General features: G+C 42.0%; 1 protein-coding gene across 3 annotated transcripts in view; it reads left to right on the top strand.

The window, feature by feature from the left end:
* The window catches only part of acss3 (acyl-CoA synthetase short chain family member 3), a 50,628-nt gene that overhangs the window by 2,582 nt on the left and 21,091 nt on the right, over window positions 1–26,955 (top strand). For all 3 annotated transcript variants that reach the window (XR_007196313.1, XM_048268028.1, XM_048268029.1), the window contains exons 2-9: window positions 72–216; window positions 400–588; window positions 2,062–2,196; window positions 4,892–5,032; window positions 6,878–6,958; window positions 10,872–10,967; window positions 12,885–13,036; window positions 24,838–24,941. Coding sequence is in view for 2 of the 3 variants with exons in the window: in XM_048268028.1 (XP_048123985.1) it covers window positions 72–216; window positions 400–588; window positions 2,062–2,196; window positions 4,892–5,032; window positions 6,878–6,958; window positions 10,872–10,967; window positions 12,885–13,036; window positions 24,838–24,941 (1,043 nt within the window). In the remaining variant the exon portion in view is untranslated. The remainder of the gene's footprint in view (window positions 1–71; window positions 217–399; window positions 589–2,061; window positions 2,197–4,891; window positions 5,033–6,877; window positions 6,959–10,871; window positions 10,968–12,884; window positions 13,037–24,837; window positions 24,942–26,955) is intronic.

Below are 26,955 nucleotides of genomic sequence, written 5' to 3'. Positions count from 1 at the left end.
AGTATTAGATTTCTTGGTGTAGTACACTTGATATCTCTTTGATTTGCTCATTTCATATGCTGATGGTGTAGGTTTGTTGGAGGTAAGCTGAACGTCTGTTACAATGCAGTGGACCGGCATGTGGACAGCGGAAGAGGGAATCAGGCCGCTATCATCTACGATAGCCCTGTTACCAACACAAAACTCATACTGAGCTACAAGCAATTACAGGAGGAGGTATATTATTTGAGTCTTGCATCATATGAGGGGAAACACTAAACATATATTCTTTTACTGTAGTATTCATAGTTAAAATATTTTGTGCAAAGCTTAATATTACATTGGTGAGAAGCAAGTTTGGCATGATGCCTCTTGTTATGCCTGTTACCTGTTGACACCTGTTGTTTTCTCCTCATTCAGGTTTCTCGGCTGGCTGGTGTCCTGTTGAGAAATGGGGTGAAGAAAGGGGACCTGGTGGTCATCTACATGCCCATGGTGCCTCAGGCTATGTTTGCCATGTTGGCATGTGCCAGAATAGGGGCAACCCACAGCCTCATCTTTGGTGGCTTTGCTTCCAGGGAGCTGTCTGTTCGTATCGACCATGCTAAGGTAGGCACAGGAGGATCATTGTGTATGATCCACTGGTTATACAAACGTGCATGCAAATTTGTTGCAAACATTAATTCGCCCATTGATTCACTGTTAGAGTAGGACTTATGGAATGTCCTCTAACAGGTTTTAAGCAAATCTCCTCCACAGGGTCCCCGGTGGGGAGAATACTCAGTTATGCTGGTTGTATACAGTACAGTATGTGGGCAAAGCCTCTTTGGGTGCTCCGAAGAGCTGAGGAGATTAATGACTTTCAGGTTGAAAAGGTTTCTTCTTTAGAGAGACACTGGGCTCCCTCTTTAATTGGCACAATAATCACCATATTTAATTTCAATGTAAAGTGCTATCAGCTATTCACTTAGGAATTGGAGTAGAACTTCCTTTTTCTGTGTTGGTAGTACTAGAGAGTAGTGATGGGGGCTGATTTAATTATGCATTTACAAAATGACCATATTTTACAAAGATGGAGGTCTCTGAAAGGCTTTAAGGTCCATTAGATAAATAATGTGGTGAATGGTGCACTCAGGCCTTTAATATGGAAACGCTACCCATTCCGTGAGGTCACTTTAACGGTATTAAAGTCTGGTTTGCATTTTGTATTGTTCCAATATGATAACTATCTCCTTTGGCATTGAGTCAGGGAGGATTGTATTTTTATTTTTTTATAATTGGCGGTTTCTGTAATAAAATCACTCATAATGGTTTCAATTATCATATAAGCTAAATGGAATTGACTAAGTTTGATGTAGTTTTATCAGCTCTATAGAAAGATTGAAGGATATATTGTGTATGACATCTTAAAATTCACTTGTATTTAGTGGTGGGGTAGGCAGACAAATCATTCCCAGATGATGGATGATTAAATGTATTCCTGTTGTTCAAGAGTTGACCACTGACATAGCAACAGTGACCGCTTATGACAAGATATGATATGAACACTTTACAAGATGTATACATTAAGAAATTGGCATATAAATGTTTTGCCTTTTTGAAGGGTTCTCATTGGCATCATCCAAAAGAGATAATAAAAAAAAAATCATAATAAATTCACTTGTATTTGATGTCACTCTGAATGATTTATCCAAAGCATGTAATATTTTACTTAAAAAAAGACTGTAGTCAACATCTTAAACATAGCGTGTCTTCTGGTGTGCTGATGTCTGTATATTGCAGAGTACAGGTCAGTATTCCTTTGACAAAATTGTTAGGTCTGTGGCTGTCAGTATCTTTGTTAAGATATTGTACATGCATTTACACATTATGTAAATTTGACTCAAATTTGAAAAAGTACTTAGGCTATATTGTATTACTCACAGATTTGCATGAATCAAGCCAACATCTGCTGAACGCCTGAATGTTAGTCCAAGTTCTAAAAACCATACGTCCTGCATCTCAGTTTTGACAAAGTGTCGCTCATTGCTGACACTGTAAATCACCAGAAATGACTACTACAGACAGAGTTTTGTCTTGCAGCCTAAGATGATTGTGACGGCGTCGTTTGGCATCGAGCCGGGCAGGAGGGTGGAGTACATCCCTCTGGTGGAGAAGGCCCTGGAACTGAGCAGCCACAAGCCCCAGAAAGTGCTCATCTTCAACAGGCCCAACATGGTGAGAGTGGATGCCCAGGAGACCCTGATGTGCCAAAGCAGTGTGTGTGTGTGTGTGTGTGTGTGTGTGCGTGCGTGTGTGCGTGTGCGCGCGAGAGAGTGGGGATAGTGAGTGAGTGTGTATGTGTGTGGGAGCGGGGATTAGTGTGTGTGTGTGTGTGTGTGTGTGGGAGTGAATTGTATGTGTAAATAGACTCGGTTATTGTCATAATAGCGTGATGACACCACTTTTCTGTTGTGGCATTTTCTGTAGATGAAAATTCTACTTGGCCACACACCAAACCCAATGCCTCAGAATGTTGTTGCACACAACAGAAGATATTCATTATAACAGACAACGCATGCCTTTCATACAGTTTAACTCACTGAATTGATTGCGTTTCAGTTGCTCATTCAGTGAAGATCGCATCTCACAAGCTTCCATCATGACACAGTAATAGTGTGTGTGTATGGATATATCTGCATGTTCTGTTGGTGATGTTTCTTGCCCACACCAGGTTACTTTGTTGGTGTTTTTTTTGATGGAATTTGTCATGAACCTACAACTTTTTCAACCTACTGCATGCTAGCCCAGCTCCTTAACCACTACACTACCACTGCCCATATATATATATATATATATTGCATTTGTGTGTGTGTGTGTGTGTGTTATATTGTAGCTGTATACTGAGCTGTGTGTGTGTGTGTGTGTGTGTGTGGATTTGTAATGTATCTGTGAAAATCTCCTCTGAGGTCAGTCAGGCCATCAGCAGAGCGCACACACACACACACACACACACACACACACACACACACACACACACACACACACAGGCTCAGCCCTCCACCAGTCAGAAGCTCAGCTTTTGTCCTCCAAAACTCAATACCTCGCCTCCAGATAGTTCTGACGCACTCTACAGTCTGTGTGCTATGTGGCCTGTTTTTAAAAAGCTCTTCTGAAAGGCAAGTTTGCACGTGGAATCCCAGAATCCCCCTGTAGCCTGATGCACTGCACAGCACAGCACAGCACTGGGTCACCTCAGCCCAAATGCACTGTGAGTCATTTGAGCTGTGTGCCTTTGGTTTAGTTTTTCAGCTCACCTTTTGGTGTTTGGAGGAGGCTTTGAGCTGGTGAATCAGACCACATGTGTGTGTTTGTGTGTGTGTGTGTGTGTGTGTGTGTGGGGGGGGTGGGGGGTGAACATTCATCTCATACACCTTATGAGGCAGACATGAGGAAGTTGTTATAGAGAGGGGTTATTAGAATTGAGAGGGATTAGACTTTGGCTGGGTGTGGTCCATAATCTATAACACACACACACACACACACACATGCACGCGCACACACACACACACACACACACACACATGCGCGCGCACACACACACACGCACACACACAAATACACACACTTGCTTTTTTGAGCTCGTTTCAGCTTTTATTGTTTGGAGGGGGTATGTACGTGTCCCACAGGCGAGTGTGTGGTGTGTGTGTGTGTGTGTGGACAGTGGACATGTATGTGTATGCTTTTGCTCCTTAGTCTTACTGTGTGTGTATGCAAGAGAACTTAGGAAGTGAATGTAAAGGAGGAAAGTTAGATGAATAAAAGGAATCAGATTTTGTTGACACACACACACACACACACACACACACACACATACACACACATATACCCACTATCACCTGATGATGTGACGGGAGGGTAGGCAGTCTCTCTGCTTAAGTTCTCTGGCTGATGAGAAGTTAAGCTGGGATGTCGATGGAAAGAGTTCATCCAGTGACACCCCCTGTGCGTGAAAATCAATAACAATGCAAATGGCCTCCGTTCTGCTTTAGGGCTGCAGCCCTATGCATGCACAGACCAGTCCTCTCACCATCCTTTGGAATCAGGCAGAAAGCCAAAAGTAAAGAGTGCCCGCACTTCCTCATGGGGAAAGACACTCTATTTCCTTTCGGCAGCAGGAGCCAATTACTATAATATGTCTGCACTCCAACTTGCCGAAATGAGTTTCTGCTTGAATCACCTTCAAAATGACTGTTTTTGTGTGTGTGTGTGTGTGGTGCGCAAAATCGTTTCTTAAGCGCACCAGAAAGAACTACATTTCAGGGCCTTTTGGAGTAATGTTGTTACAACGGTTTTGAATTCTATGTTTTCTTTTGTCCTCCTTAATCCTGCCACTGCCATATAGTTTTAAGTGCCTTGAAAGGAAGAATCAATTATTCACTCCAATCAATGCTCACTATTTGTTGCAATAAAAGAGAGCGCAACGACATGCATCTGCTGTTGCCATGGAGACTGATTGCGATAGTGTTTTTAATAAAGTAACAGATACAAAGCTATTGCTTTATGTCTGGTTGGAATAGGCATTTCATTCCTCTTCAACAACATAAACAGACAAAGCGCAAGCCATTGATACGGACACTAACAAATTACTACCAATTGAAACGGACACTAACAATTAATCACTACCAATTAATACCAACACCAATAAATACCAGCAATACTTATGTCTGGTTGAAATAGCCATTTCATTCCTTTTTTTGCTGTGGCCGTTTATGATACAGTCAGCAACATAACCAGACAAAATGCATGCCATTGATGTGGGCACCAACAAATACCAAAAACTACCAACACATTAGCTAAATTATGAATAATAGTAATGTTATAATGTAATGCACCTGAATGATGTTCTGGAACTACATGCTTCCTTCCACAGGAGAGGGTGTCCATGCACCCTGACCTGAGTCTGGACTGGGACGAGGAGATGGCCAAGGCTCAGCCCCATGACTGTGTCCCCCTCCCTGCTAACCACCCCCTCTATATCCTCTACACCTCTGGAACAACAGGCGCACCCAAGGTAACAGAAGGATTCATATATAAATCGCTTGGTTTTTTTTTTTAGCCTTTAACGGACAGGAAAGTGTATAGTAAGAAATGAGAGAGAAGAGAAAGAGAGAGAGAGAGAGATGGGGGGAAAGGGAAGAATGAAGAAAAAGAGAGAGAGAAAGAGGGAGAGAAAGAGATGGAGGGTGGAAGAGAAAGAAAAAAAGAGAAACAGAAGGGGGAGAATGGAGAAAGAGAGAGAAAAAAGTGAGAGAGCGGGGAGAGAGAGAGAGAGAGAGATATGGTAATGGACCCTGATGCTACCACTGCGCTACGTCTCCCCCAATGGAAATATTCTTGTTCAGTGGTACATAGTTTTTCAAGAGATGCTTGACGCAGGCTGGTTCCTCCTCACCAAATTATGTTGGAGGTCTTCAAGTTTGTTTTCTCACTGGTACCGACCGAACCCCCATTCTTTGTGTTTAGGGAAACTCCTTTAATTTAGCGTCCTGAAGATGAATGACATTGTAGCTTTGTTTTGTCTGTTTAAAGCGCATATTGGTAGAAGCAATGTAATCCTGGATGTTCACACTTCCTGAAGACATTGGGCTGCCATAATTTGTTACGCCATCCCTTCATTTTGTTCAAAACACCTTTTGAAGAGTTAAAATTCAAATTCTCAGGGGAACAAGGAATGAGGCATCATTTCAAAATCCCAGGCCACCATGTGAATTAATTTCTGATGAGTGATATAATTTGAGGAGGCTTTTACATTTTTTTCCCCCTCTAATATCTCATAAAAATCCGTGACCTTGGTGAACTGCGGAGAAACCCAACTGTGCCGTTGCCACTCTCGCCGTTCCTCTTGGCGGCAGACAGCGACGCCATGTAATCACATTCCTGTTAATTAATGTCAGCCGGCTCCGCTTTGGAGGAGGAGAGGAGAGCGAAGAAGGCTTGAAGGCCAAACGCGGCTAGCATCACTGACAGAAGAACAAGAAGAAGAAGAGGAAAAGAAGTTTGAGATGACATGTGCGGCCGTTGCGGGAGGAGGAGAGGGGAGGTGGAACGTCGCCTGGAGGCAGAGTGAAAATTGAAGGCAAAAAAGGCCTGAAGTTCTGTCTGTCTCTGTCTGCCTCTGGGGTGGGCAACGTGAAATGTATGCCCGCTGGCGAGAGTTTCGGCCCACTCTCTTAAACTCCTCTATTATGGAGCTGTCTCTCTCTCTCTCTCTCTCTCACACACACACACACACACACACACACACACACACACACACACACACACACACACACAGGCTCTCACACACGTGTCCAGGAGATATATGGCACCAGCCAAGCCATACGCACACACACACAAACACACTCTCACACACACACCCCCTATCGTAGGAGGTTTTATTTACAGTTGCATGGCAGCAAAAATATAGCTTTCCCACGAGTCTCCGATGCGCCTCAGTACCTGCGCTGCGGTATGAGGTGTAGGCTACTCCCTGCCGTCAGTGTCCATTTGCGAGATGGATTTGTAATCACCTGCTCTGGACTGAGAGTGCTGGTATATCATCAACTTGCTCTGTGGGAGGACATATCTCTCTGTGCATATAGTGTGTGTCTTGGATGCTTTATCGGAGCAGAGATGAATCACGCTCTAACTGAACTTCTCTTGTATGCTCTGTTGTGTTTTAGAATCCCTAACAGTGTGTTTTGTTTTTTACCTCCCTTACGAATCCTCAAACTCACAGTTTCCTCTACAAACAGTATATCATGCCCACTTTACCAACTTATGAGTGTTGTTCAGGATGTGACATAAACTGGACATTTGCCTGAAGTGCTTTTGAACATGTGCGTATGAGTCAGATACCGATTTTCTCCCTGCCCAGGGCATTGTCAGAGACACGGCGGGCTATGCGGTCATGCTGAACTGGACCATGACCAATCTGTACGGACTCAGCCCAGGAGAGGTACGCCACGGAGATGTGCTGGTGATACTGGGATTTATAGTGTTGTCTGTTCTAGAAATAGTTTGGGGATTTTCAGGAAATGTTTAGAAGCTCATCTTTGTATTTCACTTATTATTATTACAACAACAACAACAACTTGCAGATAGATAGATAGATAGATAGATAGATAGATAGATAGATGAGAAAAACTAACAAAATTAAATACTAAATATACTATTAAATTAAAATAAAAAAAATCCACAGTGTGCTTGAGGGTGATCAAGCATGAGACGCTTGCAGTGAACGGACCGGGACTGGCCTGTAGTTCTGTGTGCATGGTGAGGTGCTCAAGAGAGTGAGTGTCATGGTGAAGGTACAAAAAGTAGTCCAACAGTAGTCCTGTAGTTCTGTGTGCATGGTGAGGTGCTCAAGAGAGTGAGTGTCATGGTGAAGGTGCAAAAAGTAGTCCAACAGTAGTTCTGTGTGCATGGTAAGGTGCTCAAGAGAGTGAGTGTCATGGTGAAGGTGCAAAAAGTAGTCCAACAGTAGTCCTGTAGTTATGTGTGCATGGTAAGGTGCTCAAGAGAGTGAGTGTCATGGTGAAGGTGCAAAAAGTAGTCCAACAGTAGTGCAACAGTGCAAGAATAAGGTCTAGAGACCAACATAAATAATATGGACAAATAGGAGAGTAAAGTATAATGTAGACAAGGTAATATAAAAAACTATGTCAGTGCAGGAACAGGTTGAGGTAATAGGGTTACAGCCATTCAGTAGCCATTGGTCATGTGTGCTAATATAGCATGAAAAACAGTGTAGCAGTAAAACAGTAGTAAAAACATTAGACTGTGGACATTAGTAAAACAGTAGTAAAGCAGTAATGGGCAGTCAGTACTCAAACATGGAGAGGGTGGAGAGGCAGACAGACTAAGCAGAGAAGTATATCTCTCCTCTTCCCTTTAGTGAAGCATTGAACAGTTCAATGGCCCTGGGGACAAATGACTTCCTCAGCCTTTACATTTACAGTGCCTATAAAAAGTATTCACCCCTTGGATATTTCCCCTTTTATTGGTTTAATAAATGAAATCTTTGTCAATTTAATTTGGCCTGTTTTACAATAATTAACAAAAATCCCCTCTTTAATGTCAAAGTGAAAGCAAATTTCTACAAAGTAATGTTAATGCATTTAAAATGTATAATGCAAAATAAGTGATTGCATAAATATTCACCCCCTTAAAGTAACTGACCTAAATCAACAGCGGTCTAGCCAGTTGGTGCTAATAGTCTCACAGTTACTGAAATGGACATTGCCTGAGTGCAGTGAATGTGTATAGTATAGTAATATAAAGATATAAAGACGCCTGCGTCTGGAAGGTCCAGTAACTAGTCAATCAGTATTCCTGGCTTTAATTTCACCATGAGGCCGAACACCCCAAACAACTCAAAGAAAAGGTTATTGATGAGCATAAGTGAGGGGATGGATACAGAGTTCAGTGAAATCCATCATTAAGGAATGTAAGGAATATGGTAAATGTGCAAATCTGCCTAGAGCAGGCCGTCAACACAAAAACAAAAGCACCTATGACAACTCTGAAGAAGTTAAAAGCTTCAGGAGCTGAAATAGGAGAAACTATGCATACAGCAACTCGTTGAAGCTCTATGGTTGAGTGGCAATTAAAGCTTGTATTAAATCTCGACTAAAGTTCGCCCAAAGAGATGCGGGAGACTCCAAGGTCAAGGTCATGGAAAAAGCTTTGTTGGTTTGATGAGACCAAAATTGAGCTTTTTGGCTATCATACTAGATGCTATTTTTGGCAGACACCAAACACTGCACACCACCAAAAACTCACCATCTTTAATTTGAAGCATGATGGTGGTTGCATCATGCTGTGGGGGTACTTCTCGACAGCAGGCTCGAAAGGCTTGTAAAGGTAAAAGTAAAATGATTTCAGCAAAATATATGGAAATCCTGGAGGACAATCTGATTCAGTCTGCAAGAGAACTGCAACTTGGGAGATGATTTACTCTCCAGCAAGACAATGAGCTGAAGCCTACAGCAAAAACTACACGGAAATGGTTTAAAGACAATAAGTTGAATGTTCTGGAGTGGCGAGTTAAAGCCCAGATCTCAATCCTATAGTAACTCTGTGGCTGGGCTTAAAAAGGGCTGTTCACATCTGATCTTCTTCCAACCTGGCAGAGCTTGAGGAGTTTTGGAGTAAAATTGCAGTATCCAGATGTTCAAACCTAATTGAGACCTATCCATGCAGACTCCATGCTTTAATTGCGGCAAAAAGGTCTACTCAATGCTGACTTGTAGGGGGTGAATATTTATGCAATCACTTATTTTGCATTAGTGTTAAAGCAAGGTTTTTTATACCTTAAAATAATGTTTCCAAAATCAGTGGTTCATCAACTCGTAACAGGGTGAATGGCAATTCTCTATCGGCTATAACCGCACTATGTAAGTGTGCCAGATGGGGTAGCGGATCTGTAGTTCGGTGGAATGAGACATAAGAAACTACAAATTTGACTTGCATCTGATGTCGCAATACATCGTACTTTTATAAGTCATGCAAAATATTCTACCTTGTCTGTGGACATCGTTATTTGCAAAGCCTGTGCTGGATAAACAAATAGCATGCGTGCGACAGAGGGAAAATTATTTGGTGTTGCTTTAATTAATTAACATTACTCTGTAGAAATCTGCTTTTATTTTGATATTAAAGAGGGGATTTTTGTAAATTATTATAAATAAGGGCAAATTAAATTGATCAAGATTCTATTTATAAAAACATTAAAAGTAGAAATATCTAAGGAGGTTGAATACTTTTTATAGGCACTGTATAGTGCTTTATCAAGGCACCCAAAGAGCTTTACATTGAAGGGGGAACCTCACTAACAACCATGAATGTTTAGCACCCACCTGGGTGATGAATGGCAGTCATTTTGCGCCAGAACGCTCACCACACAACAGCTTAGTCATTGTTTGTTTGTTTTTTTATTTTATTTTATTAATACTTTGACCAGGGTAGTCACATGAAGACAGAAGCATCTTTTCCAAATGAAACCCCTGGCCAAGAAAGGCAGCACTTAGTTAAAATGAATACAAAACATGCAACATAAAAAACAATACACATTTGATATAAACAGAATAAGGGAAATGGATATACAGCAAAGATATGGATGGATGACATGTGTAGCAAAGACAATCTAAAAGCATTATCATTGTAAAAGGCTTGCTATTATATATGGTCATTATATTGTTATTATTATTAGTCAGTTATTATTATTTTACATTTATTTTATTTTACTTTAAACTGTGACTTTCATATGCTAATGTAATGTTTATTGTAATTCTATGTTGTAAGTCACTTTAGATAAAAGCATCTGCCAAGTAAACATAAACAGTTTAGCTTTTGCGGCTGGATGCATGCCTTTCCCAGCTTTTTGTATTATGCAACCCAGTTCTAACCTGAGACTGATACCCAATCATTTCCACCTAAGGGGCATGAACCCCATTACATTTGTGCATCCATTTAATGGATCTGATAACTGGGGACAAATGAAGTGTCCAAAACACAGACAGCACCTTTAATAAATACTCTCACTCACTTAACTACAGGCAGTAATTAGTCCATTTAATCCACAATGAGTACTGCATGCATGGACTGTTATCTATTGATTTACCTCATTTGCTCCAAACACAGAGCAGAGGAAGGATGGAGAGAGACAAAGGAGTGTGTGTGTGTGTGTGTGTGTGTGTGTGTGTGTGCGCGCGCTCTGTGTGTGTGTACCTCTATGTGGGTATCTGTATGTATGGACCTATACTTTTTTCATAATTTACATGTAAAAAGAATGTAGTTATTATTAGCAATGCATTGTATTACTGTATACCGCTTCATATGTATTATGACACCCTGCTGTTCTCTCTCAGGTGTGGTGGGCAGCCTCAGACCTTGGCTGGGTGGTTGGTCACTCCTACATCTGCTACGCCCCTCTTCTCCATGGCAACACCACCATTCTGTATGAGGTAGCGTTGTCTGGCCTCCCAGTTTTTTCATGTGGACTGTGGACCAATGGGAATAGAATCAGTCAAGTCATTTCACTGCCAGGGGCATGATGGGAAGGAGCATGAGGGCAAGGACTCTCTTAAAGCTCCTTTGACCCCCCTCTCTTTCTCTCTCTCTTTCTCTCTCTCTCTCTCTCTCTCTCTCTCTCTCTCACACACACACACACACACACACACACACACACACACACACACACACACACACATTCTCTCTCTTCGCTCTTAGTCTTTCTCTCTGTCTCTCTCTCTCTCTCTCTCACACACACACACACACACACACACACACACACACATTCTCTCTCTTCGCTCTTAGTCTTTCTCTCTGTCTCTCTCTCTCTCACACACACACACACACACACACACACACACACACACACACACACACTCTCCTTGCTCTCTCTCTCTCTCTCTCTCTCTCTCTCTCTCTCTTTTCTCTTTTAGTCAATGTTGTCTCTGTCTCTGCCTGTATTCTTCTTTCCCATTTTTTTGATCTGTCTAGCATGTCTCTCTCTGCCTGTGTGTGTCTTGCTCCACTCTCTCTCTCTCTCCCCCATCTATTCATTACTGCTATGGCATAAGCCCTCCTAAAAAAAGCATAACAGAAAAATAACTATATTCTTTTAAATCCTCAAGGGAAATAGTTTCTATCCATGCATTACAAGAGCTCAAGATTTCTCTCCTCCTCTCTCTTTCTCCCTCTCTCTTTCCCTCTCCCTCTCTCTCTCTCATCATCTCCCACACTGTGTGTGGTTCCCGTACACGATTGCCTTCTCAAAAATAGCCTGGTCCATATTCATCATGGGAAGTCTACTGTTCTGTTCCCAGCCTCTAAGTTAAGCTCTCCTCCATCTCCAGAGTGATGAGATTATATGAATGAGCGGAGTGTAGGCCTTTTCTCTTTTTGGTTTGTTTTCGCTTTCGCTCTCCAGTGGGTTGAAATCGCCCGCTAGCACTGATGCCTCTTATTAGTCTGGTATTCTCCTGTGGGTGGAGGAACATTTTTGCAGTGGTGGGTGTTGAATTTATTATTGGGCTTTAATCACAGCGCCTGTATCTCACGCTGGGTGTTTGTCTTCTCTCGTGCTCACTCTGACCTCTACTTTCAGCACAGAGACCTTCTCCAGCGGAGTTAGAGGTTTAGCCCAATATTTACACAGACAGAGACAGAGACAGAGACAGAGACAGAGACAGAGACAGAGACAGAGACAGAGACAGAGACAGAGACAGAGACAGAGACAGAGACAGAGGGCCAGGGAGGGTGGTTCTCTCTGCCCATGAGTATTAGACTGGTAGAGAATTACAATTAGTTGGACATTTGAAATGAGCCCTTAGAAAGTTTCCAATTCCCTGTGTTAGTTAATATGATTGTTCTCCAGGACAGTCGTGGGTCCTGTTTTGTAGTTCCTTTTCACAAATCATTTAATTGTTTTTTTTAATTAACACTGGGATCTGTATTTGATATTTTGCTTATTAATATGCACTTGCAAACTTAACTTTGCAATAGATCTGTTTTTATCTCCGTTTCTCTCCAAGGGTGAAGCGAGTCAAGCTTTTCTTCAGAAGTATTGGCCTGTGCAAATTACTTAATTTTCATCTCACCCAAAGAAGAACGGAGCTTTAATGATGTTTTTGTTCTGATTAAGTTAACTCACCCGAGTCTAATGCATCTCTCTTACATCTACTCATTAATGCACCTATCAAGTAAGCCTCTCCTTCATAATAGGTGGACTAATTCTGCAGCCTTCATAACCACCATGAATCATGTTTCATCTGATGAAGGGATATGTGAAGGATTAGGACATTTATACGTGTATGCATTTACAAACAGTACTTGAACTGTGTGTGTGTGTGTGTGTGTGTGTGTGCGTGTGTGTACAGGGTAAACCTGTGGGGACTCCAGATCCTGGGGCGTTTTTCCGTGTGATCTCTGAGCATGGCGCGTCCTCCATGTTTACTGCACCCACGGCCATCCGAGCCATCCGACAGCAGGACCCTCAGGCAGAGCGAGGGAACCAGTACCCCATGCACAGGTAAGACAGCCAATGCAAAAAGCCCAACCATCAAGTAAAGGCTTAACCACCCGGGTATTGTCCCCAAGTAAAATCTTGAGTATCTCCCACACACACACACACACACACACACACACACACACACACACACACACACACACCTTTGCTCAGGTGAGTCTCCATCCCCAGACAACATCTCTTCCTTATATGAACCTTTGCTCAGGTATCTTCTCCCTAGTGAACCTGTCCCTAGTTAACGCCCCGTATAGATAACTCTTTATGAGATGATCTCACCTAGTATGGATTTAACAAGCAGCTGGCAGACTGCTACTGTGGTACTCATTACCTGCAGTGTGTTGCTTTCGACTGTAAGAACAGATTGATTTATGTCACATCTTTTTTTTTGTGGAAGAAAGTGATGTTGTAGCTGCTTTTGGAGTACTTGGGAATGTTTTACTTAAACCCAGTATTCCTAAAGCATAAAGCAAGCAAAGTGTTTCCAGATTTAGCTTCCGCTCTTCACCACCATGAAAATAGATGGCCTGAGAAAGCAACTGCATGAGATTCTCTTTGGCTCTGAGATTAGCTATTGAACAGTCAACAGTTCACAAACATTGCAAACACATGGGTGTCCCTGTTTGGCAATCATTTTTGTTTATATTTTAATAATTATTATGACTGCCGCGCAGCGAAGCGGCGGTCATATAGGTTTAGTCAGATTGTTTTTTTTTTTTTTTTTTTTTTTTTTTTTTAGATGCCCAAATTTCCGTCAATGATTCCGGGACACTGAAAGACCGGGGTACACGAAACTTGGTGGGCATGTAACCCCACATGGATAGCATGGAACCATCGTTTTTCGTTTTGATCTGTAGCCCCCCCGCTGGACTGGACCCCCCGAAAGGAGGGTAGGGCAGACACAGTTTTCTGTGAATATCTCGAAAAACCGTAGGGTTTAGGAGGACCATTTTTTTTTTTTGTATGTTGATCTCAAGGGGCCATGTCAACCCATTCCATAACCACTCATTTCATGTATAAGCCACCTAGTTAAACACAAAAAGTAAAAATGAGGTGTTGTAATTGAAGGTATCTGTGACCTAACATAGTCAAAACTGCACGAAATTGGAAGTGTAGGGTCATTATGACACCCTCTGTATGCACGCCAAGTTTTGTGGAATTCCGTTCATGGGGGGCCACACAATAAATTAATTTATGTTACTATACACCAACTGGCCTGTAGGTGGCCGGAGACAGTTTTCTGTGAATATCTCGAGAACCGTAGGGCCTGGGAGGTCCACCTTTTTTATGTATGTTGGTCTTAAGAGGGCATGTCAACCCATGCCATTACCACTTATTTCATGTATAGCCACCTAGTTAAAATTAAAAGCAAAAAATTAGGTGTTTTCATCACAATATCTCTGGCTGACAAGGTCAAAACTGCCGCGAAATTAAAAGTGTAGGATCATTATGACACCCTCGAATGCATGCCAAGTTTTGTGTTCTTTTCGTTCATGGGGGCCTTACAATAAAATAATTTATGTGTACATTTAGTGGCGTACACCAACAAGGATTCGGGACACTGAAAGACCGGGGTACACAAAACTTGGTGGGCATGTACCCCACATGGATAGCATGGAACCGTCATTCTTCGTTTTGATCTGTACCCCCCCGGCTGGACTGGACCCCGAAGGAGGGGTAGGGGCGAAGACACAGTTCTCTGTGAATATCTTGAGAACTGTAGGGCCTAGGATGACCAATTTTTTTTCCATTATGTTTTGCCTCCAGGGTCATGTTAACCCATTCCATGTGCACACATGTGCATAAACAGATACACACGCACACACATACATTTACAGTAATCATCATTATGACACATACTCACACAGTAGACATATATGCGCATGCATGCACATGCACAAACACACATACATGAGGCAAACACACAAACGCGCACATACACACACACACACACACACCCCACACATAAACATAAATTTGTACGCGCACATGCACACAATTCAAGAATTTTTTCCGTCATCTACTCCCTGAATTTTTGGTCATTGATACCGGGACACCCGAAACCACGGGGTACATGATAGTATTTAGTCCCGGGATCATCCATGGGGGTCTAAAAATTAGGTTATGTGTACATTTAGTGACTGTACACTCATTGGCCTGTAAATGGCGGTGCACACATACACACATGCACACACACAGGCACCCACATACTATCGGTATTAGAGCGGCCCGATACATAATTACAAATTCAGTAGGATTAAAAGAAAGCCAAAATAAATATTCATCATCATCATGGCTGCATTTTCAGTATTGGCGAGAAGTAGTCGTTTGTCCACTAGATGGGCATCGTTGCAGTGAGGCGTAATTTTGTTGGAAGTTAAAAGTGGGTTGGAAAAACGATCGACGCGCTTCATACAAGGACAGTAATTTACCGCATTTTAACATCTAATAAGGATAGGACGATGTTCACATGAAGTGTAATTCCCATTTCTTCTTGAAGCGAAATAAATCTGAGGATGTTTATCGGACATGCTTGGTTTTACTGCAGGCACGTTAATCTTGTAATATCAATAAGGACCTAGGTAATGTTACCGTTAAGCGTTGGTTGAGTGATGGAGGCATTTGATTTATTGCATTTGTAGAAAACTATAAATGCGGTTATACCAAGCAAATGTATAGCAGCACTGTTTGTATCTTCGACTGTCATTTATTGCCGTGCTACAAAAATCATTCTGTGCAATGGAAGATTTACCAGCGTTACAACGGTCTGATGCAGTTTTGCCTATACATGCGTGAGACTGAGGCGCCTGTTTATTTTGTTTTAAGTGCGTGCAGGGTGTGAGAGGGGAATCGATGTGCTTTGATTACAGCTTGGTAGTTGTAGTCTGTGAAATTAAAAGCACGCGTGTGTGAAGTATCAAACAATGACACCTTCATTTCATTATGGCTGCTTTAGCAAAACACCTTAAGCTACTGTGTAGTGGGTCCCATTTAGAAGTGGCTACTTCATTCCCGCTTTCCTTGACTCATGGAGCTGCGTGAATGTTATTACAACTTTTCGCCCGCGATATGACAGTTTAAGTCCGGCTTGATACTGTAAGGCGTAAGCCATTGGTTTCAAAGGAGATTTTATTTGTGTAAGCCAGCATAGCCTATTGACAATTTATGTTGTAAATAGGCCTACCTTATAATCCTACCTGTAGCTTAGGAAGCTAACAGCTTTCTATTGGGATCTAGTTTGTTAGTTACCGTTTTGTCATAACTCCCTGATGCATTTTGCATTTAGAATAGCCAGGCGTGTATATCTCAATCGGAAAATTAAACAATATCAGGGTGCCTATGGACTAGGCTGGGGTGAACCCAGCCTGATCTGCCCGCTATTTATTTTTGATTTCTTAAAAGATTGAGCTTGGTCTGATGAAAGCCAGACTAGCCATGGACCTCAGTTAAACAATGCAAGGGAACATGAATCGCCTATATTTGCACTAACAATAACGGACAAAAGCTCTTCAACTTTGGCCCGTTAAAAAATGTATGAACAGTCTAGCGATGCATTTCATCAAAGCCCATTTGGACATGTCAGTTATTTGCACCACTGGTTAGATGTAAAACAGCATTTCGTTACAGACTAGGCTACTGTTACTTAATTTTTGCATTAACAATAACGTTTCAGACTACTGTTACTTAATTTGTGCATTGACAATAAAGTATTACATGAACTAAAGATGACTAAAATCTTATGTAGAAGAAGAAACATTCACAAAAAATCCATCCATCCAAAATGACCTTTGTTTTTTGATAGCTGTTGAAAACGGCATGGAACTGACAGAGATGTTTTTGTTTAAAAATACATAAAAAATAAATAAATAAATAAATAAATAACATTATGCTGATACCTTTTGCTTTTCCCAAATACAATGTAGCCTACAGGTGTAAGTGACCTTTCATCAATCCAGTTGCAATGGATGAACTGTGATGAACTGCCCTACTTGTGATTGTTTAGAGATTTTAAAGGTTTTATAACAATGCTACATCTTCTTTGGCTATTCTACAATCTATTCACCTTTTCAGCACCAGTAGGCTACTTTCTGTGCAGCAAAGACACACACACTCAGGCATGCCAAACAAGCATACACAAAAGTTTCAAGAGTGGGGTATGGAGTAAAATATGGAGACAAATTGAAGTGTGATTTATTTTCGCGGAACAGATGTACAGGAATGAGCGGCGGTCATATTTTGTACCGCTATGCGGTACATCTAGTTTGTCATTATATTGAATCACTGGGGTTCATTCCTGCCTTGTATTTATGTTGCCAGCTAGGGCAAGAAGTGCACATGTGATGGAGAGCATCTTTTGTTTTGGTCTTTTTAATTAAGAATTACCAATGTCGTATCTTGAACACAATGCTGAGTTCTTTGAGTTAGTGAGTCAGCACGCTGGGGGCTAGGTGTGCTTTCATGCTCGCTACACTCCATTGGCTCTGTCTGCAAAATCACCGTGGTTCTAACATTTCCCACCTGATCTCCCTTACAAACACACTCCTTGCACCGTCCTGTGATTGCGGCTGTTTTCTGACACGGCCCCATTGCTCGCGCGTCTCGTGTTCTTATTAGGTGCTCGTAATTGTGGCTCGCAGCCTCGGCAGTTGTGCTGATGCCGATCCACCGGCCGCCATTGGCGGTCAGCTCATTAAAACGCCATTACATCGCCCATCGCTTGCTCGTTCCCCTCACCGTCTCCCATAATGAGAGACATCATCCTGGCTGGCCCCTGGTAGCGCATGGAGATAATGGGGGGTAAAAGGTGGGTGGCCGGCGGCCAAAGCTACGGTCAGTGGGAAGCAGCGGATGATGTCCGCTTAAAACATTTATGCACTGCACTCTGATGTTGATACCACAAGATGAAGAGTCGGGCTACGTTCGGTATTGAGGACCTCATGGGGAAAAAAAAAAGTCAATGTTTTTTTTTGGAAATTATCATTCATTTTTAAATAAATGATAATAACTCATTAGAAGGGAGGTTTTGGGTTGTGTTTAAACTTTGGCTTAAGATTCATTATTGTGGAATGTGTGGGTGTTGCTTGCAGATGTAATATGTACAAATAATTTTTTTTTGTCCTTTAATTAGTCCAGTTTAACGGTGAGAAAAATATTAATCATAGTTCATGTACCATGTGATTTTTGGGACTCTGCATGGAAATGACTGTAGACTGATGTCAGTACTGTACATCTTTAAATATTATAGAGCTCGGTTAGGTGTTTCTGTTGTGGTACTTTGGCCATTCCATCTCTCCTTGAAAATTCCTGACCTTAAAACATGATTGAGTAATCTCAACGACAGCCGTGCCGTTTTTGTAACCGACACAGCTTTTTATGTTGTTGTCGTTCAGAGTAGAACTACTGCCCAAATCTTCCCTACCTGACATTAAGAGTGGTTGAGCTACTAACCCTGACAGGAATAATCTATGTTACTGGCTGCTGAATACAGCAGCTTCTGTAAGAAATGGTGACCTCAGGTGATTACGTTCAATGCTTAGATCAGAAACACAATTGTGTGTGTGTATATGTGTGTGTGTGTGTGTGTGTGTGTGTTTGTGTGTGTATTGTGTTCTAAGCGTTCACAGTGGATTGTCTCGCCTGAAAGCTTACAGCAACCCCTCCCTGTCCTGACTCCCTGAGACTGCTGCGTTGCAGACGGCGCTTATCTGCTTCCTTGTCTGACCTGCACTCCAGGCAAGAAAAGGGCTGAGGGAGCTCCAGCAATATGATGCCCATTTGCTCCGCATGTCTCCCCTTATCCTCCATCTCCTCCCTGCTCTGTGTGCTATTCGAGGCACTTCAGACCAGGCACGGCCCGTGATTTGCCTGACATTTGCTTTTGTGTTGGTGCCGGCCAGACGTATCACACACTTTCAATATGTGGATTTAGCAAAGTGTAGTGCCCTATTCCTGCATGCTAGACTCAGGCAATCTACCTGTGCAATGTGTCATGCTCTTATTTTATATGATGAAGATTAGCTTTTAATAATAAAACGGACATTGTCAGTCTTGGGCCAGATGACTCAATTCAAATACCGGCAAAGTAAAAGTTCACTGGAACACACGCTCCAACAAATCTTGGGTATACAAACAATAGTTGCATATACTGTATGTGCATGATCTGATATGTGCATGATATGCACTGATATGCACATCTGGTTACCAGTACCGGTACTACGTTTGCCCATTCTTACACTAGTATCCCTTACTCCATTTATTGTTAAAGAACGTATTGTTCTTTTGTTCTGTCTGTGATGGTGGCAATGTTCCTACCCAAACAGCAACTTCCTAAGGCTATTTTACAAAGTGATAAGACCTGCTCAGAGTGCTGCAGAAGTAGCGTTTGCCCTACTAAGAGTTTATGTGCCATCAGAATAATTTTATAAACGTTATTTTAAGCTTATAAAAAAACTCTTTAGGGGGCCTTTAAAGAAAGCTGGGAAAAAAAGCTACAATATTTGAAACTGTCCTAGGGGCAATAGGAAGAATAATATGCTATGTTCACCTTTACGTTTCTTTGTATATTGGTCCCCAAATTTAAATGGGAATAGTTTAATGCTTTGCTTCACTTTAAAGATAAGATGAGAAAATGATCTGTGCACCAACGTCTTAACTAGGATCATATATTCAGCCACTAAACCTGAAGACATTTCTTACCCTTTTATGGATAAACAAAGGCATGGAATTACAATGACATCAACTTTTAGTTGTTTTTTCCCTGTGGGCTCAAACTGAATGACATTATTCAAAACAGCCTAATGGTGCTGCCATCAATTGAAATATTCCCTTGACATAGTCCACATAGACTAGATACATAGATATGTTGTCAGGCTTATCAGCTTTGTAAAGTGTAGCTGTAGATCCTCCCTGGAAGGGTGTCTCACAAAATGAAAGGACTGCCAACGACTCATAAAAGTGTTTTGATTGCCTGGGACGTGCCCAGCCTTTTCAATCGGCGCTAACACAGCGCTCAGAAGAAGTGAAAGAGGGCGGCGTGGAAGCGTTCTGGTTCTGGATGAATAGTCTGTGTTTGTAAGTTGGAGGCAGGTAGGGAGATCAGAGACAGGTTTTCTCCCACGTTGCTTTGCCATGGTGTGAAGGCCACCGCATACACACACACACACACACGGCCACCGCATATCAGAGAGAGAGAGAGAGAGAGAGAGAGAGAGAGAGAGAGAGAGAGAGAGAGAGAGAGAGAGAGAGAGAGAGAGCTTGGCCTTTCAAGAGTTTTATTGCATAGGCATTTCATCAGGCTTTAATCTCCATGCAAAGCCGATAATGCTTCTAAACCACTAAACTTGGTCCTTAGTATCTCCCAGACCTGATATCATCTGACACCTCCGATAATGTGCGTCTGAAGGCAAGGACAAAACCCATTATGAACTCAACCACAGATACCAGAGATCAGCAAAGGACAATTGTCAAGTCAATTATCATTTAGAATGCGTCTGGGGTGATCCAATCACAAGTCGTCAGCCGAGACACATCGCTACACATGTATCCAAGGTGTGCAGTCAGAGACGTTACAGACCACCATGTGTTTAGATTCCACTGGTGCTAACGTCACTTGTGTTTAGATTCTGCTATTGCCAGCATTCATTAGAACTCTCATTGTGGGGGGACACAGCAGAAATAAATACAATAATACAGACTTATTTACAAAATAAATTCAGAATTCAGGTTAGCTGCGGCAGGCTTTAAATATTAATAAATAAAGCCAGCCACTGTGAGTTATGTGGTGTGATTTGTCTTAGGGGGGTAAAGCCAAATCAAATTGTGGCCATGCTGTTTTTACCTTCAAACAGTACACCAGGGTCAAAATGGTGTGTGTTGCTTGGGGTGGAGTGGTGGAAGGAACACAGACAGTATCTCCTCCCCAGACCTCATCAACCTCAACCTCATCAACCTCCACCCTGGTCATCGGCAGTTCCATGGTTAGAGACCTCTGCATTCCCCTATCACGTATGTCCTTGACATCCAGCAGAAACTCCCAAGCATCCTGGCCTGCCACACCAAGGTCAACAACATTATCGTACACGTGGGCACAAACGACATCAGAGATAAGCAGTTAGTAGCACTGCAGGAAAACTACAAAACTCCCATCACCACCCTGATGGGCACAGAAAAACGCTTTGTCATCTCTGGGCCTCTCCCTACCTACAGAAAAGGTGCTGAGAGATAGTCCAGACTGTTCCCGAACTCATCCCGAAATTGCAATCAAATCGCGACTCTTAGACATTAGAGCAGAACAGCAGTTAATAGCTCTTATAGACTCCATAAATTTAGATATTTTACATCATCCCATTGATCAAATGGTAGAGGCTTTCAATCATGAATTAGGCGCTCTGCTTGACAGAGTGGCACCCTTAAAGACTAAAAAAAGGCCCTGTAGCAAACTGACACCTTGGATGAACGAAAATATCCATGATCTAAAAAGATCATGTAGAAAAGCTGAGAGAACATGGAGAAAAACTAATTTACAGGTTCACCGTGCCATTCTAAAAGAAAGAAAATTGCAAATTATAATAGAGCTATTCGGAATGAGAGAAGGAACCACTTCTCTAAGGTAATTGCTGAAAACAGTGGAAACTCCAGGGTTGTTCTCCACCATTGATAGGCTATTGCATCAAACACCTTTTGATACATTCAGTCAGGCATCCTCTCTAAGATGCGAAGAATTCGCAAACTTCTTCAAAAACAAAGTCATTTCTATAAGGGAGGCTATTGGTAACACAAGTAATATGTTTGATAGTACACCCAAAAACAGCCCCCCAAAATTAAGGTTCTTTAGCACTATTACTCAATCTGAGCTTGGTAAAAATTATAACTCAAACTGGCTCCTCAACATGTGTTCTGGATCCAATCCCTACTAGATTCCTCAAAAATGTATATGATAGCTTAGCTCCCTTTATTCTCAAGGTAATAAATACATCATTAGAAACAGGTATATTTCCAACTGCTTTTAAAACCGCTGTCGAAGTCGAATCTTGACCCTACCAATCTGAGCAACTACAGGCCTATATCAAATCTTCCGTTCCTGAGCAAAGTACTTGAAAAAGTCGTTTGCAATCAGTTAAATACCTTCCTCAACGAAAACAGTATCCTTGAAAAATTCCAATCAGATTTTAGATCAAATCACAGCACAGAAACAGCTCTAGTAAAAATAGTCAATGATCTTAGACTGGCTACTGACTCAAACAAAGTCTCAAACCTTATTCTTCTGGATTTGAGTGCGGCATTTGACACCATTGATCATGGCATCCCAATTCACCGCCTTGCGAAGTGGGTGGGTCTCTCTGATAATGCTCTAAACTGGTTTCAAACCTACATTACTGGCAGAGATTTTTATATCAGTCTAGGAGATCATGTGTCTGAAAAACATGACTTGCCTTTTGGTGTGGCCCAGGGGAGCTGCCTTGGTCCCTTGCTATTTTCCCTATATATGCTTCCGTTGGGAAACGTCATAAGTCAGCATAATGTTAACTTCCATAGCTACATGATGATACCCAATTGTATATTTCTGTGGAGCCAACTAACCCAGATGGCCTTTGCTCCCTCACTGCATGCCTAACCTCCATTAATCAGTGGATGAGCAAAATTTTTTTGAAACTAAATGATTACAAAACAGAGTTGGACCAAAACTAAAGCGAGACATTGTTGTTAGTAATCTAAGGGAATTTGGCGCACCAGGTCAAACCAAAAGTAACAAGCCTCGGTGTCATCTTAGATGCAGAGTTAAGTTTTAAGCCCCATATCAGTAAAGTTACTCAGACAGCCTATTTCCACCTGAGAAACATTGCCAAAGTCGTGACCCTTTTTAACTCAACAAGATGCAGAAAAACTAATTCATGCCTTTATCACTAGCAGGTTAGACTACTGCAATGCACTTTTCACTGGTCTTCCCAAAAAACATCTAAAAAAATTGGCACTCATACAGAACTCTGCGGCCAGACTTTTAACTAAGACCAAGAAGAGAGAACACATCACCCCTGTGTTGGCTGAACTGCACTGGTTCCCTATTTCCTATATAATTGATTTTAAGGTTATGTTAATTACTTACAAAGCTCTGAATGGCATAGCACCTTCATATATCTCTGAGCTTTTAATATCTTATCAACCACAAAGGAAACTTAGATCATCAAATTCTAATCTTTTAATCGTACCCAAAGTGCTCCACAAGCAAAGTGGAGAAGCTGCTTTTATCCATTATGCCCCAAAACTATGGAACACCCTGCCTCTGTACATCAAGCAGGCGAGTTCAGTAAATATTTTTTAAAAGTCAGGTTCTGCTCAAGGTTTCTTCCTGGAATATGGGAGTTTTTCCTTGCCACAGTTGCCATATGGTGTGATTATGGGGGGTAAAGGGTTAAGGCTGCCAGTCTTATGACATGTTATTTTTTATATTTTTGATATGTTGCTGAGTGGATCATAAACGGCCCCAGCAATGAAGAAAAGTGATTGATAATGACTGACTATTATTGTGTTACATGCTTAAATGTAAAGCACTTTGAGCTGCATTCTGTGTATGAAAGGTGCTATACAAATAAAGATTATTATTATTATTATTATTATTATTATTATTATTATTATAGTATCTGGATTGCATTGTATTTTCTCTCACACACACGCACACATTCACACACACACACACACACACACACATACGTATACACACACAAACACACACACACACTCACACACACACACACACACACACACTATACACACACACACACACACACACACACACTCACTCTCACACACAAATATGCATTAACACACACACACACACACATATAAGCACACAATCCATTTTCCAAGTCTAACCTGTTAACAACATAGACTGTATAGATACCAACCACTCTTACCTTTCCCCTCTACTTAAATCACGCATGACTTGCAGATTGCTCCCCTTTCAGATAAATGCAAGAGCCATCTGCATCATACACCAGACAGTGCCTTCATCCTCCATTACACAACAAAGTGACCTCCTGCCCCTACAGTCACTCATTTAAACAGGAAGAGATCCGTCCACAACCTTTCCTCTCCTCTGTCCACTGGGGACCCACCGCCACTTTCCCGACACTCCGATTGCACTGAGCACCAATCCCCCTGGTGGACGAACCAATCACGGAGCCGACCTTTCCCATCACCTCCTCCCATCCACGTCGGTCGGTCGGTCCAGGGCCCTGAGTGAGAGGAGGCTGGGAATGGGGCTGGACATCTGGGGTTGAGGGGCGAGCTCCTGTCGGTCAGAGCCAGTTTAACAGGGTTGGTTCAAATCTGAGGGTTGGGAGTGAGAGGGAAAGGGGGACAAATGTAGCCTGCCGAACGTGCTCAGTGTCTGCCTGCTGAACGTGCTCAGTGTCTGCCTCAGTGCCTACTGGAGATTGAAGGGGGGTTGTGTTGTGTAAGCAGTACTCTGCATAGCAATATATAGCTCCTTTCTGGTGCTGGCCAACAGTTCTGTTGCACTGTAATAACACTTGTCAGATAATAGAGAGGCTGTGGGCTAGTTTACATACTTGCTCTCTTAGTTACAACAGGACAATGATGCTTTTGGGAAAGGCAGGAATGAGCGTGTGTATGTGTGTTTGTGTGGGTATTCGGGACGATATTGGGACTCAGTCCACAAAAACAAGACTCCTTGTGGCATTAAGAAAACAAATGCTTAGTCATTGGCAACAAGACTACGGTAAATGGAAAAAAATGTGTTCTGCTCTTGTCTCGTGTGTGTGTGTGTGTGTGTGTGTGTGTGTGTGTAGGCTCCGGAGCTTGTTCTTGGCAGGGGAGCGCTGTGATGTGGAGACACTGGAATGGACCAAGAAGAGCTTTAAGGTTCCAGTGCTGGACCACTGGTGGCAGACTGGTGAGCCGTTTCTCTTTATCTATCTGTCTATCTATCTGTCTGTCTGTCTGTCTTTTCCTCTATCTCTCTCTCTACCTATCTTTCTTTCTTTAATTCAGATAAAAAGCAAAACATAACTCAATATTTGTTCAATAAACAGTTTTATTTGTCCATATCTATCAATCACTATATCTGTCTGTCTTCTCCTAGTCTCTCTCTCATATCTCTCTCTCTCTCTCTCTCTCTCTCTCTCTCTCTCTCTCTCTCTCTCTCTCTCACTCTCTCTGGCTATCTCTATCTTTCTCTGATTCTGATTAAAAGCTGAATATAGCTCAACATTTGTTCAATAAACAGCCCAGTGGCTCTAACAATATCACCAACATCATTGATGTAGACAAACACCATCACGCAGAAAAAGACAAGCAGACACCTGTATTCCTTGTGTTCGTCCATAACAGTCGATGAAAGGGGGTCAGGTATTCTCTGAGTCTCTATCCCCCTCTCTGTTTCTCTCATGCTAGTCCCTGGGTGGCGTAATTGGTGTTGTTTGCGTGTAGTGGGTTGTTTGCCAGGTTCTGAGATGATATGATGAAGGCTATTTTCCCTTCTTCTCGGCTATCATCTGTTTTTCTCTCTGTTCTCTCTGTTTTTCTGTCACACACATTGTTGCTTTCAGTTTCAAACTGCAGCTTTCAGCTGATCTGTACTGAGGGCTTTATGGCATCAGGTTGTTTGGATCCTGAAGATTACTGAAATTGCTTCACCTATATATATATATATATATATATATATATATATATATATATATATATATATATATATATATATATATATATATATATATATATATATATATATATTCATATATATATATATATATATATATATATACTGATTATACATTCTTACTGGTTATGCCCTACTGAAGTTGTCACTCCTTTTTAGTTAACCAGTATAATATGAGTTCCTCCCGCTGATGCAATAATAATGTTGCAAGAAGACACAATATTGTTCAGATTATACAGCGCTCAACAGAATATTAACACCTTGTTCCTCTTCATTTTAATCACCGGCAGCAGGCAGATTCTCATTCAGGTAATAACGAGCATTTCTCTCAAGAGGACGAGGAATTGTCCTGGAATATTGCGCTCCATGCAGATGTGTTTACAAACCCGAGTGTCCTCAGACCTTGGGTGCTTAGCCTCTCTCAGAGCGCAGGTGTGCTGTTTGTGTGGACCGAGACATCCATTATGGATATAGCTTGACCCGTCCATTAGCAGCGGCCCCTGTTGGTGCTGCCTCTCTGCCCTTGTTGTTGTTTGCTGCTGCTGCTTCTGCTGCCTCTGGTGTAAATGAGCTCTCGAAGCCTCCACCGCCGCTGCCCCGGCCGCCCGGCCTCTCCTCCCTGTTTCCCAAAATAGACCACTGCCACAGCGAGGCCTCCTTCACTCCACGCCGTCGCGTGTATTGTCTCCGTGTTTGTTTTGTTGTGCATCATAAGCACTGTAATTGTTTGGGCTCTAATGAGAGGACCCCATTTCGGCTCCATTTTTGCCTCCATCTTGGCTCGGTGCCCGATGTAATGTCTGCTAATGTGTCGACTCTCTTTTTTGCTGCTGGCACAGATTTGAATTAAATTCTGCTCATTTCGGTGAGTGATTTGCATCTCATTGCATTTGCAGTGCATTCGTTTTGTGCATATTTCTTTCTCTCTGAGAGAGCTTTCATCCAGAGAGCTGGAGACTGATGAGGCTAAAGGTGACTGCTTGGCTGCTAGCTTCTACTCAGAGACTTGAGAAGAAGGAGATGGAGGAGATGGGAGATGTGGCCAACTTTGATTTATTACTCCGAGACAGAGAGAGGGAGGGGGAGAGAGAGAGAGAGATAGAGGAGGCAAAAATAGAAAGCATGAGGTAGATTGATAGAGGTGTAAAATGAAAGGAAGAGGACAAGAGCTGAAAAAAGAGAGGAAACAAGAAAGAGATGGATATGCTAAAAAATAAAGAGTATGCAGAGTGTGTGTGTGTGTGTGATG

This window comes from Alosa alosa, chromosome 17 (assembly GCF_017589495.1).
Source record: "Alosa alosa isolate M-15738 ecotype Scorff River chromosome 17, AALO_Geno_1.1, whole genome shotgun sequence".
Lineage (NCBI taxonomy): Eukaryota > Metazoa > Chordata > Actinopteri > Clupeiformes > Clupeidae > Alosa > Alosa alosa.
This window is presented reverse-complemented; position numbering and strand designations above follow the sequence as displayed.